Source organism: Macaca fascicularis, chromosome 10, assembly GCF_037993035.2.
Source record: "Macaca fascicularis isolate 582-1 chromosome 10, T2T-MFA8v1.1".
NCBI lineage: Eukaryota > Metazoa > Chordata > Mammalia > Primates > Cercopithecidae > Macaca > Macaca fascicularis.
In genome coordinates, this window is record NC_088384.1 from 22,028,775 (window position 1) to 22,042,048 (window position 13,274).

Here is a 13,274-nt window from a genome sequence, read left to right on the forward strand (position 1 = left end):
AGGTGGCCTTTGAATTTGTGGCCCAAAAATCCATGGAAAGAAAATATAGCCTTTGAGATGGAAGCCCTTCAAAGAGAGGTGGTGTCCTTGAGAGCCCGGGTCTACTCTCACTGGGGAGAAAGTGTGTGAAAAGGAACTCAACTCCAGGCTAGGAAGTGCTCGGATTTAATCAAAGTGCCAATAACTGCTTCATCACTGTCGGGGTGATACTGATTGAAAGGACACATTTTTCCTCTTGCTAATATTCTTGATCAAAGCATAAAAGGAAGCATATGTTTTAGTTGAATGAGGGCCCATTTTCTGTTTTCTCAATTACTCATTTTTCAGGGAAGTAGAATATGGGAGGCACAAAATGCAATCCCAAAGCCATGAATTCCGCCCTTCTGCCCTTAGCTTTGCCCAAGATTGTCTGAATGACCTTGGGCAAATCACTGACGGCAGATACTTGCTTTAGTGCCTGCCTATGAGACGGTCAACTACTCCCATGCTCCCTCCCCACCCCGGGCCTGGTGAATACTCAGCAAACATTACATGAGCCACCAAATGATTAAATTGACTTTAGTGCTTCTGTTGGTCTGACCAGCACATATAGCCTTTTCCCCCCTACAAATGACAGTTACTTCCTGGCTTTCATCTGAAATTGCATTAATCTACCCCAAAAAGTGAGCTAAGAGTATTTTATTAATTTTTCTAACCGTATAGGGAAATGACTTCATGAACACCTATAATTAAAAAGAAAAATAAGTGAAAAGATTATGTTTTAAAATCACACAAGTAAGGCTAGGCGTGGTGACTCACACCTGTAATCCCAGCACTTTGGGAGGCCAAGGTAGAAGGATCACTTGAGCTCAGGAGTTTGAGACCAGCCTGGGCAACATAGTGAGACCTCATCTCTATAAAAATAAAAATAAAACATAAATAAAATAAAATCACACAAATAATCAAGGAGTCCCAATTCTGGGGACAACATCTTGTGCTCTGGTGAAAGGCAGGGAGCAGGGAAACCAAGAGAAGGTGATATATGACTGAAGTGAAAAATCTGAGGGACATGAAACACCCTGGCTGACTCTCTCATTGGTCTTGTTAAAAAAAAAAAAAAAAAAAATGTCTAGGCCGGGCGCGGTGGCTCACGCCTGTAATCCCAGCACTTTGGGAGGCCGAGGTGGGCAGATCATGAGGTCAGGAGATCGAGACCATCCTGGCTAACACGGTGAAACCCCGTCTCTATGAAAAATACAAAAAATGAGCTGGGTGTGGTGGTGGGCACCTGTAGTCCCAGCTTCTTGGGAGGCTGAGGCAGGGGAATGGTGGGAACCCAGGAGGCGGAGCTTGCAGTGAGCTGAGATTGCGCCACTGCACTCCAGCCAGGGTGACAGAGTGAGACTCCGTCTGGGGGGGGGAGGGGGAAAAAAAAGGTCTACAGTGGTTTAATGGAAGTCAACGATTTTCAGCTAACCAGACAGCTCAATTGGGCCTGGTGGGCCACAGCACCTGCAGTGCTCAGCCACATGAACAGCTAGCATGTCAATCAGGGGCAGATGAAGCAGGGCATTCTCTTGAGGGTGTAGTGTAGTGTCACACAGGGCAGCCGGTTCACAAATGAGTTCGGAGTGAGGACCTGGGCCTTTCTGACTTAAAGGCCATGTTTGGCTAAAACTGGAGACCACAAATTCATTTTTCCTGGCTAATAGAAAGGTTGTACCACATGGTTGAGTTTATGGTAAAAAGAAAAAAGGTTTGTCCAGTAAATGTCATAAACCACATGTACATAATGAGATTACACAGAAAATTCATCTTGCTGAATGAATTCACTTAGAATGAATTCTAATTCATTAGAATGATACTTATAATTTGTGCACATCACACACACACACGATCATACAAACACTGGAACAGCGACAGTGGTTCTCCCAAGTCCACAAGTCCCATAACATCTCACTTTCTGGGGCAAGTCTCTCTGAAGTACAGAAAACCCAAAGAAAGACAAGATAGGAGTGATCCCATAACCCAAATTAACCCCCAGGAAGAATACATTTTCCTTCTTTGAGCCTACCTTGGCCTGGACGGCGTAAGAAGCCAGGAGCACAGAAGCCTCGGGAGGGCAGTAGATCTTTTCATCTAAAATCTGCTTCTTTACCTGAAAGGAGCAACAAGGGGGACATGATACTGTGTGCGTGGAAGTGAGGTGTATAGGCTGATCACAACAGATGGCTGCACGGCATTCTAATGAGGGCTGCCAGAGGAGCCTGTTAATAATTTTCTGACAAAGGATACAATATTTTTTTACTGATGCAGACAGGTGGAGAGTTCAGTCACAGAAGTTACTGGTATGACGGCTACGCATAAAAACCCCCTTACCTCTTCTCTTCATGATCAATGCTGAAGAGTAAAAATGGTCTCTGTAGTTACAATAGAGGCTGTGTGACAGAGCACCATGAACCCAAGAAGTGTCAAGAGCAGCTCTGGGGGTGACTGCAGCCTCAGTCCCTTTGAATACACACGGTCCCAGAGGAAATGGATCTACTTTTAAGTATTAACACAAGACAAAAGTCACCAAGGCCACTGAGTTATGACTGCAGAAAAAAACCATCACTCTCAACATGCTGCTCTAAGGGAAAAGGAAGCAATAAAATTTGATCGATTCAACTTTTAAGTACACGTGAGGTCCAGGAAATATAATTCTTAAGCCATAATGTTGAATTAACATATTTCATTGCACTTGATTTTCTTAGAATGGTGCAACTTGGCATGTTCCAGACACAGAAGCAAGACAACGGCATGACGTGGTAGGGGGGACATTGAAATAAACACAACAGGAAAGCCAGCTCTCCTCTCACAGATATCAACAGTCACCGGATTCATAAAAGCAGTAAATTTTGCCTTGCTCAGTCATAAAAATGCCTTAACATTTCAGTATAGGGAAAATCAAGCCAAAGTCACACAAGAGACAGGCAGTGCTTCCAAGTGCTTACAAGAAAGCCATTTCTACAACATTAGGACATTCTGGGACCTAGGAGATGGTTATGTGCTTTCGTTCAAACACAAAAATTCTTCTCAGGTTTTAAAAGCGATTTTACATTCTTAAGAGAGAAAATGAAACCTGAGATGTTTCTGAAGCAGTGAAACTTTCTAATCCCTTGGTTTCATTTCCAAAGAGAGGGGGAAAAAAGCAACACTATAGAAAAACTGAAAGAGTGTCCCTTTTTTTTTTTTGAGAAGGAGTTTCGCCCTTGTTGCCCAGGCTGGAGTGCAATGGTGCGATCTCAGCTCACTGCAACCTCCACCTCCTGAGTTCAAGCAATTCTCCTGCCTCAATCTCCCGAGTAGCTGGGATTACAGGCGTGTGCCACCGTGCCCGGCTAATTTTGTATTTTTAGTAAGGACGGGGTTTCTCCAAGTTGGTCAGGGTGGTCTCAAACTCCTGACCTCAGATATCTGCCCGCCTTGGCTTCCCAAAGTGTTGGGATTACAGGCGTGAGCCACCACGCCCAGCCTAAGAATGTCCCTTTGATTTGAAAACATCTGAAATAAATTTGTCACCTCTTTTGCGTGCGCACGCACACACACACACACACCCCAGACCTTTTTAAAAAAGAATTTAGGGGGTCTTATTATATTTAACTTAATATTTGCTAAACACAATATACTGAGGCTGAAATTAATTACAGGAGGGCTATGTGACAGACTACCCATCTATCTCTGGGAAATCACGTAATTAACGCCCCTACTGCCATCTTTTACATTACTGAAACCTTTGAGCACACAAATAGCCCCCGTGCCAATCACTGAAACTGGCCATGAAACTGGGGGACCACTCTGACCTGCAGTAAGAACATAAGTGAAACTGATAAGGTTTTCATCCTCAGACCAGTTCCCCTCCCTGTGCCTCTGAATGGTCAACTTGTAATTATGAATTTCCTAATTTCTTCAATTCGGTTGGACAATTACTTATGGAATGCCTACTGTGCACTTAATGAGCCTTGCCTTTAAGGGGCTTACAATCTAATGAGGAAGTAAGGAAGAAACAGGACAATTAAGGACACAGCATAGCATGAAGCATGATGTCTGAAGTACCACATATGGGGGACAAACTGAGTGTCACTAGAACTCTGAAGTTTTCTCTTTTTTTTTTTAGACAGAGTCTCACTCTGTCACCCAGGCTGGAGTGAAGTGGCTCAATTTTGGTTCACTGCAACCTATGCCTCCTGGGTTCAAGTGATTCTCCTGCCTCAGCCTCCTGAGTAGCTGGGATTACAGGCATGGGCCATCACGCCTGGCTAATTTTTGTATTTTTAGTAGAGATGGGGTTTCACTATGTTGGTCAGGCTGGTCTCGAACTCCTGACCTCGTGATCCGCCCACCTCAGCTTCCCAAAGTGCTGGGATTACAGGCATGAGCCACCATGCCCGGCTGAAGTTCTCTCTTAATGAGAGCGGATTTTAAACTTTCGGAAGAACTACTGCTTTATACGACTCTCTCTTTAGCCTTCCTTTGAAACGATTGAGTACTTTTAAGTTAGCTAGAAGAAAACAGGATCCATTTTCAAGGAGATTTTAAGTTAGGTAGCTACTTGTATCCATTCTTCACCATCACACCTTCACAATTTCATCTGACACCAATTTTCATCACTCAAGTATAGTTCTGTTCTGAAGACTTTTTTCCATTACAGAACCAAAGGAGCTGACTTTCCAGAGGTAGAATATTTTTGCAATACAAAGGTGTTTGTGGTCAACTCTGAGGCCAACTCTGCAACCATTCCTGGGCAAGTTCTCTCAGAACTGGGGGGTAGCCTGGACTGATGTACCTGCAAGAAGAATAAATGTTGTGTGATCTCCTGAACCAGCTCCTCTTCAGCATTCTCAGGATAAAATTTGGCCAGGAAGTGAAAGGTGACTGGTTCTTCCTTTGAAACATCATGATCCAGTACCTGCAGAATTGCAGAGCAAAAGACAAACACACTATATTGGCACTTCTTCCTCCTGTGCTACCCTCAAAGAAGCTTTTGCAAGGTGTGCATTAAATTCTTTTCCCACTAAATTTATCACATTTCCTGAAAGTTGTGATTCTACAGTTTGAAGCATTCACAAAGTCATAAAGAGGTAATATTCACTTCCCATGGTGTTTCTGAAACAAATTAATCAATAGCCCCAAGAAGTGAGCAGAGCTAGGATTAAGGCATAAATGTTCTCAGGGCCACAGAATAGTTAAAAACTAGAAATTTATCACTCAGTAGTCTTGGGCACTGTCCTTATAGTAAGTGGAAGGTTTTTTAATTATCTGAAGTAGTGGAATCTTCCTTTATTCTTTTTTCTTGCTGCCTACTGCCAATATTTAGGTCCAGGTTAGAATACGGCTTAGAGGGCCGGGCCGGTAGCTCACACCTATAATCCCAGCACTCTGGGAGACCGAAGCGGGTGGATCACTTAAGGTCAGAAGTTCAAGACCAGCCTGGCCAATACGGTGAAACCCCACCTCTACTAAAAATACAAAAGAATTAGCCAGGTGTGGTGGTGGAAGCCTGTAATTCCAGCTACTCAGGAGGCTGAGGCAGGAGAATCTCTTGAACCCGGAAGGTGGAGGTTGCAGTGAGCCGAGATTGCGCCATTGCACTCTAGCCTGGGCAACAAGAGCAAAACTCTGTCTTAAAAAAAAAAAAGAATACAGCTTAGAGATGATGAACTAGATCATTATGAAATCATCTAAACATTAACTGAGCAACAGAAGCAAAATGTGTCCATCATGGCAACCCTTTGTTTCAAGGAACCTCCAGAGATGCCCCACAAAATACTTGAAGCACAGTCTGTAAACCGCTGCCTTTAATCTTCTAACAATTCCATTCACCCCTGTAAAGCTTGAACCGTCTGCTCTCCAGAGTGAATTTCAAGACACAAACATGCCATGTGACAGGCTACAAGGCTCCATTAACATGTGTCGTAATGGGCCGGGCGCGGTGGCTCAAGCCTGTAATCCCAGCACTTTGGGAGGCCGAGACGGGCGGATCACGAGGTCAGGAGATCGAGACCATCCTGGCTAACACAATGAAACCCCGTCTCTACTAAAAATACAAAAAATTAGCCGGGCGAGGTGGCGGGCGCCTGTAATCCCAGCTACTCGGGAGGCTGAGGCAGGAGAATGGCGTAAACCCGGGAGGCGGAGTTTGCAGTGAGCCGAGATAGTGCCACTGCACTCCAGCCTGGGTGACAGAGCGAGACTCCGTCTCAAAAAAAAAAAAAAAAAAAAAAAACATGTGTCATAATGTATTTCCCTTGAGCAGCAAGTTCCATGGCTCCTGGTGCCCCCACTCAGCTATGATTAAAATTCACTTTGCTAAGAATCATGAAAAATATACAAAAAGTTTTGCTGTCTTTGACACATAACTCTCCATGCTCCTGCCCAAATTCTAGATGGCAATGCCAAGGAGATTCAAAATCTGGTCTATGATACCCTCACTGACAATGGCCCCCAGTGGCACTTAGATGCTCATGATTATTGGGAATTACCATTGAACTTACAACCAGCAGGGATTCTAACGTGATGATTTAGATTACTGTGTACATATGTGAACACAATTTGAACACTTAAGCTTTGAGTCAAACTGGTAAAAAAAAAAAAAAAAAAAAAAATAGAAAGCCTTCATTATTTATCATGTTCAGGTAGGCAACTGAGGGGGCATCATTTGGAGTAAGAATTAGACATTGACTTACTTTGAAGTTCAGGTGTCTTTTAGGAGTTACTGACAAAAGCATACAGTGCTACTCCCTACCTGCTTTTCATGGCTAGGTAGGCAGGTCAGTAAGCAAGTGTATCTCTGTGTGAATATATGAACCCATGCGGAGGGCAGTTCCCTTAGGCAATATTCATTTCCAAGCCACATTAAAATTGCCAGGAGCCCAGCTTGCTTTGCCATGCTTCAGAAGCCCCAGAGAATCCTGAGGACAAAACGGACATTCTTTCACCCTGGGGACCAGGCACTCTCTATTCCTTAGATAATATTAATGATTAATTCATGTCAGACTATGGTGTTTCTCAAAAAGACTTTTAAAAATTTCCTAAAGAACACAAGCCCCAATACTCTCCAAAAGACACAAATTGGTTATTTTTAAGTATAAGAAGATAACAGTAATTTTTATTCATAAAGTTTTTATTCATAAACTGAAAGGCATAAAGCCAGAAGCTATCAGGCTGGTAACAATGGGTAAAAAAGCCAGGGCCAGCAGCAGTCTAATCCTGGTAACTTCTGCTTGCCCAGGAGAGCCTGCGAGGAGTAGGAAACCAGTAGCATCTCCAGGTCCTGCTTTCTGCATGACTTAATTCAGGAATGTGCCCCCTTCTCCATTACACAGTTACAGCGCCCCAGTGATGAGCCAGGCGCCTGCTCAGGGAAAAACTGGAAAGCACACGTCAGCCCCACCAGTTTCATCGTGATCTAGCCCAACCTTCTTGTCCATTTTGAGCCAGGCCACTGTGTCCTTGATTGTGTACTGCAGTCCAAAGAACCAGGTTTCTCGGAGCCCCAGAGTCCGGCACACCAAATCAAAGAGGTCCTTCCCTTTCCACTTCATCTGCAATAACAAACCAATGGGGAAGGACACTGTGAGCAAAAATCATAATCCACTTGCACAAAAACCTTTTCTCTGCACTCTCCCACTCTCAGATTCCAAAACGTGGGGATGATACTAAGACAGCTGATGAGGACTGAATTCCTAAATAATTTTAAAGCTTCCTTCACAAACCCATGAGTGGGAAAATACCAATTAGAGCTTAATGGCTTAATCACTGCAAAGCATACACAATACATCCCTTGGACAGTTCCTTACGGATTTTAACATCCCCAAAGCTGCTAATTGAGGAAAGCTGGTAAATAAGCATCCTCATTTAGGAGAGTCTAGCCTCTTGAGTTAACTTGAAGAGATGGCTAGCTTCTAGGGACATTCATTGCCTTGAAATTTTGTTGATTTTTTTTTAAAATCATTATTTTGCCCTTGATAAAAGGCTAATATTCCTTTAAATAAGACTGGTTTTACTACAAGTTTTTTTTTTTTTTAATATAAAGAAATTACAATCAAAGTCGTAAATCATTGAGAAAAAGAACCATGAGCGACCAGATAGTCCAATCACAGGTCTCTCCTATCAAGGATGCCTAACTGAGGCCAAAGGGGAAGCTACTCACCCAGTCACCCAGAGCAATTTCAAACTCCTGGTATCTAAATCCAGGTGGTGAACAGATACCAATATACTGTAGTGTGTTTATCCTATAGCCTCACTTTCAAAAGAACCTGAAGCAATGGCTACTAAACTCTTCTCAGCTATTCCATCTGCTATGTGGAAAAGCAAGTTCAATGTCTTAAGGGAAGAGAATGGCCGGCAGCTTAGTAAATGTTGCCACCTAGTGGTTTTCAAGTTAAACCACCCAGGATGTTCCCACACGACCCCTTAGTTGCTGCTTGCCCCCTCCTTGCCCCAACCACCACTAAATATCAGATGGACATTCAAATACAAACTCGAGTGCGTTAGGATCATATGAGATGCATCACAGAAATGGTGGTCATGAAAGAGTAATCTTTCAACAGACATGGGAAAAAGGAGACCACTCAACTGCGGACTCATCCATCCCTTCCTGCCCTCATTAGAAATCTCCACTCAAAGTCTTGGTACACTGAAGATGTCTAATGAAAAGGAATGAAAAAAATTCTTAGGCAGCCGGGCGGTGGTTCACGCCTGTAATCCCAGCACTTTGGGAGGCTGAGGTGGGTGGATCATGAGGTCAGGAGATCGAGACAATCCTGGCCAACATGGTGAAACCCTGTCTCTAGTAAAATACAAAAAATTAGTAGGCGTGGTAGCGCACGCCTGTAGTCCCAGCTACTTGGGAGGCTGAAGCAGCGGAATCGCTCGAACCCGGGAGGCAGAGATGGCAGTGAGCCGAGACTGCGCCAACTGCACTCCAGTCTGGCGACAAAGCAAGACTCCATCTCAAAAGAAAAAAAAATTATTAGGGTATAGAGACTTGGCCGGGCGCGGTGGCTCAAGCCTGTAATCCCAGCACTTTGGGAGGCCGAGGCGGGTGGATCACGAGGTCAGGAGATCGAGACTATCCTGGCTAACATGGTGAAACCCCGTCTCTACTAAAAATACAAAAAACTAGCCGGGCGTGGTGGCGGGCGCCTGTAGTCTCAGCTACTTGGGAGGCTGAGGCGGGAGAATGGCGTGAACCCGGGAGGCGGAGCTTGCAGTGAGCCGAGATCACGCCACTGCACTCCAGCCTGGGAGACACAGCGAGACTCTGTCTCAAAAAAAAAAAAAAAAAAAAAAAAAAAAAAAAAAAAAAAAAAGGGTATAGAGACTTGCTATAAAACCAAGAAAGGGCCGGGCGCGGTGGCTCAAGCCTGTAATCCCAGCACTTTGGGAGGCCGAGACGGGCGGATCACGAGGTCAGGAGATCGAGACCATCCTGGCTAACACGGTGAAACCCCGTCTCTACTAAAAAATACAAAAAACTAGCCGGGCGAAGTGGCGGGTGCCTGTAGTCCCAGCTACTCGGGAGGCTGAGGCAGAATGGCGTGAACCCGAGAGGAGGAGCTTGCAGTGAGCTGAGATCCGGCCACTGCACTCCAGCCTGGGGGACAGAGCAAGACTCCATCTCAAAAAAAAAAAAAAGAAAAAAAAAAACCAAGAAGGGAAAAATAAATTAGACCTCTAATACCTGATTGGTTTTTGCTAAAACCTGATTCTACAGGGAAGTTTTCAAGTAGGCTTTTTATTTTTAACACATATGAATGAACAGTGGGTTCTCTACAAGGTACTCAACAGGAAATCCCATTCCTTCTCCTGTGTTTGCAGTCAAAGTCAAGCAAAGCAGCAACCTAGATGGAAGAATATCAGGACCGCAGCAGACAAGTAGTTGAGATGCATACTGGTTTTTATCTTTTAGCAGCGCCGTTTCTCCTACCCTTCAGCTTCTGCCCTGTCTCCTCCCTGACTATAGTGGGGCCACTGCAACACTATAAAAATTGAGATCTTTAGGGATTATTTTGAGAAGAATAAAAGAAAATGATGAGTTATATTTTTAACAGATGATCTCCCTCCTTTTTAAGGCTGAGTAATGGGCACATCCATTTCCCAGTCTGACAATAGGACAAAGGGCTTTTTAATTCACCAAAAGTTTTAATTTCTATAGGCAGATTTCACTGAAGCAATGTTATTTTGGAAAACTAGAAGCTTCAGGATGCTGATTATCCTCTTGTCTCTATTTTAAGGCAGCTCTAGTATATAAATTATAAATGACTACCTTACTACAAGATAATGTAACATTAAAGAACAGGCATTAACTTGGAAAAGTTAAACACCCCAGGGTTGAGAAGATCAAGGTAACGATTCCCAGTCTGCCGTAACTCATGTTCATGGCGGGGCCGGGCTTTGGCAAGATGGGGCTGTCTGCAAGGGGGGTGTGCAGTGCATAGACACAAAAGCTGCCACGGGAATGATGAGTGAATTTCCTGACTTGGGAGCTTAAATTCTCCAGCATAAAATTGTGTTAATGCGGTTTTCCTGTATTCTCTTCTACCTGGTTTTTAAAATGCAAAACTGTCTTTGTTGAATGCAAAAAGACAATGTACTTGTCCCCCTTGGCACTTGCAACACAGTGAGGAGAAGTGCATCAACTCTGACACCAATTCAGAATGCCCTACTTAGATTTTTAACTTTGACACAAAGGATCGTAGACTGTCAAGAGTTGGAAATGAGCATGAGCAATTACCTAGGGCAGACTCATCCCGTTTTTGTGCAAATAAGGAAACTGAGTCACAGGATTCTTTGCCAGCTGACAAAGCACACACTGGCCTTTTTCATGGTGATCTAACATAGGCAAACCACAGACCCTAGAGTGCCTCTTTTCTTGTTCTGTGGGGTCCCTTTGTTCTTGCTGTCCAGCACTCCCCAGACACCTTTTCCAGTAAGTAACTAGTGTTTGAAACAAAATCCATTCTCAGAAGAGTCAAATATTGCTCATTTACAGCTCAATGTGAATTAAGCCTCTGTTACCACCCACTTAGTCTTTCAACAAGGATTATAGAGCACACTCTACATGCCAACCAATGTTAGACACTGATGCTACAAAATGGTGGAAGCAGTGTTTTCCAGGAGAAATAGGCAAGACCTAGGTCAGAGAAGGCTTTAAAGAGCAAATGAGAGTTAGATGCAGGAGAGAAGGAAGTAAGTCTTTTTTAAAAGTCATGCTTTCTACAGGAAACTGCTAGTCATCTGGTAGAACTAAAACAGACAGGAGGTACATGGCGGGAATGGGGCTCCATGTGGGACCAGGTGGCTCGACTTCAGCCAAAAGCCACGAAGTCTCTGAAGGCCTTTGGGCAGAGGAGTCATAGGCTCCAATCTGCATCCTGGATGGGCTCTGACAACAGGTTGGTGTATGCGTTGAAGGAAAGGTGCCCTGGATCAAGAAGGCCAGAAAGTAGGCCAATCCCTGACATAAGGAAGGCAGTAGAAGGGAGAGAAGGCTGCCTGAGAAATAGAAAAGAGGCAGAGTCACAGAACAGGTGCCTGAACAGGACCAGAGGAGACAGAATTAAGAGGGACACCTGTGTGTCTGGCTTGAGTACCAGGTGTTTCCACTAAAGGAGAGATGGAATCAAGGAGAAGCAGCAAATCTGGCAGGGATAGACAAGCAATTAAGTTTTAGACAAGATGAGTGAAGGTGCCTGAGGAAACCAAGTAAAGACAGCCAAACATATTTGATTTAAAGCCCTAATTCCACTTATAAAATAAAATGTTGTCTTTAAGCAATTAAGAAGTGTTCCTGTTTGGTTACATCTAACTTCAACATGTTGTTACCTACATCAGGTTCCACTTTTCAACAAGCCCTTCCCCAAATGCATGAGGTTTGCTCAGTCTTCCTAATTTGGGTTTCTACTTCCTTAAAAAACAAGCACCATTGCAGGCGGATCACGAGGTCAGGAGATCGAGACTATCTTGGCTAACACGGTGAAACCCCGTCTCTACTAAAAATACAAAAAACTAGCCTGGTGTGGTGGCGGGCACCTGTAGTCCCAGCTACTCGGGAGGCTGAGGCAGGAGAATGGTGTGAACCCAGAAGGCAGAGCTTGCAGTGAGCCGAGATCATGCCACTGCATTCCAGCCTGGGCGACAGACTGAGACTCTGTCTCAAAAAAAAAAATAAAAAACAAGCACCATTGGTCACAGTTGCTCTGGGTGGTTCTCAGGTCACCCTGGGGAAAGAGGTCTTGGGGTGTGGACGGGGCGTCCAGGTGTCGGCCAACTTGCCAGAATATGACCAAGCTCATGTTCAGTGTCATCACTCGTTCACTACACCATGCTGATGCTGTGAAGTGACTCACTGTCCTCTGAACATCTCCTGAGACTGTAGGTGCCTCAGCACAAGGGCAGTATTAGTCCTCTTTCTGCTCCCCACAGTGCCCAGGCAACTGTGTACATACAAGACATGGCAAACAATGGCTGTCCACAGGATGGACTTGACTACTTCAAAAACTCAAAATTCAAAGACTTAAAGCCAGTTAACTCCCGCTCACCCACTTCTTCCACAAATAGTGAACACACACATTGTGTCCAAGCACTGCCCAAGGTGCAGGGGACAAATAGAGAATAAGAAACAAGTCTCTACTCTCAACGGACTAGGATATGAACTGGCTGGGAACAGATAATCACCCCCTTCGCTGCACACATAAAACCCCAGGAGTGGGCTTTCAGCACTACAACACTTGTGAGTGCCACCACAGGGACACTCAGGGGCTGTGGGAACCTCCTATCCTGGACGGGTAGGGAAATGACATCTAAACTGGTTCCTGGTAGAAAAGAGGAACCAAGTGAAGACTAGGCTTGGGGAAGGAGGAGCAAGCAGGTAAGTATGTTCCAGGCAGAGGAAATAGCATATGCACAGGTCTAGAGGCAAAAAAAGAGGTCAGTCGTCCTTACAGGAAATGAGAGTAGGATAGTTCAGTCTGGCTGGAGGATAATGCTGTGTTTCCAAAAGGACCAAAACTACCATCTAAAATCAAGAACAAAAAATAATAATAAAATAAAATAAAAATACATAACATCAATTCTTTGTCAGCTAAATCTACCTCTCTCATCTGAACCAAAAAATAGAGAATGTCTGGTGACCATTTTCTCCATTCTCCCAAGTATGGAACACACTAGTACCATTCTAGAAATAAGAAAGAAGTTAAATTGTTACCTAAGATGGATGCCTCAGGACATGAGGGCTTAATCATTCCAGGAAC

The 13,274-nt window shown here is 44.2% G+C and overlaps 1 protein-coding gene across 5 annotated transcripts in view; it reads right to left on the reverse strand.

The window, feature by feature from the left end:
* Nucleotides 1–13,274, reverse strand: part of NF2 (NF2, moesin-ezrin-radixin like (MERLIN) tumor suppressor) — a 100,487-nt gene that overhangs the window by 53,467 nt on the left and 33,746 nt on the right. For all 5 annotated transcript variants that reach the window (XM_005567656.4, XM_005567652.4, XM_005567653.4 and 2 more), the window contains exons 2-4: nt 7,437–7,562; nt 4,805–4,927; nt 2,054–2,137 (exon numbers count right to left, since the gene is read on the reverse strand). In XM_005567656.4, coding sequence (XP_005567713.1) covers nt 2,054–2,137; nt 4,805–4,927; nt 7,437–7,562 — 333 coding nt within the window. The remainder of the gene's footprint in view (nt 1–2,053; nt 2,138–4,804; nt 4,928–7,436; nt 7,563–13,274) is intronic.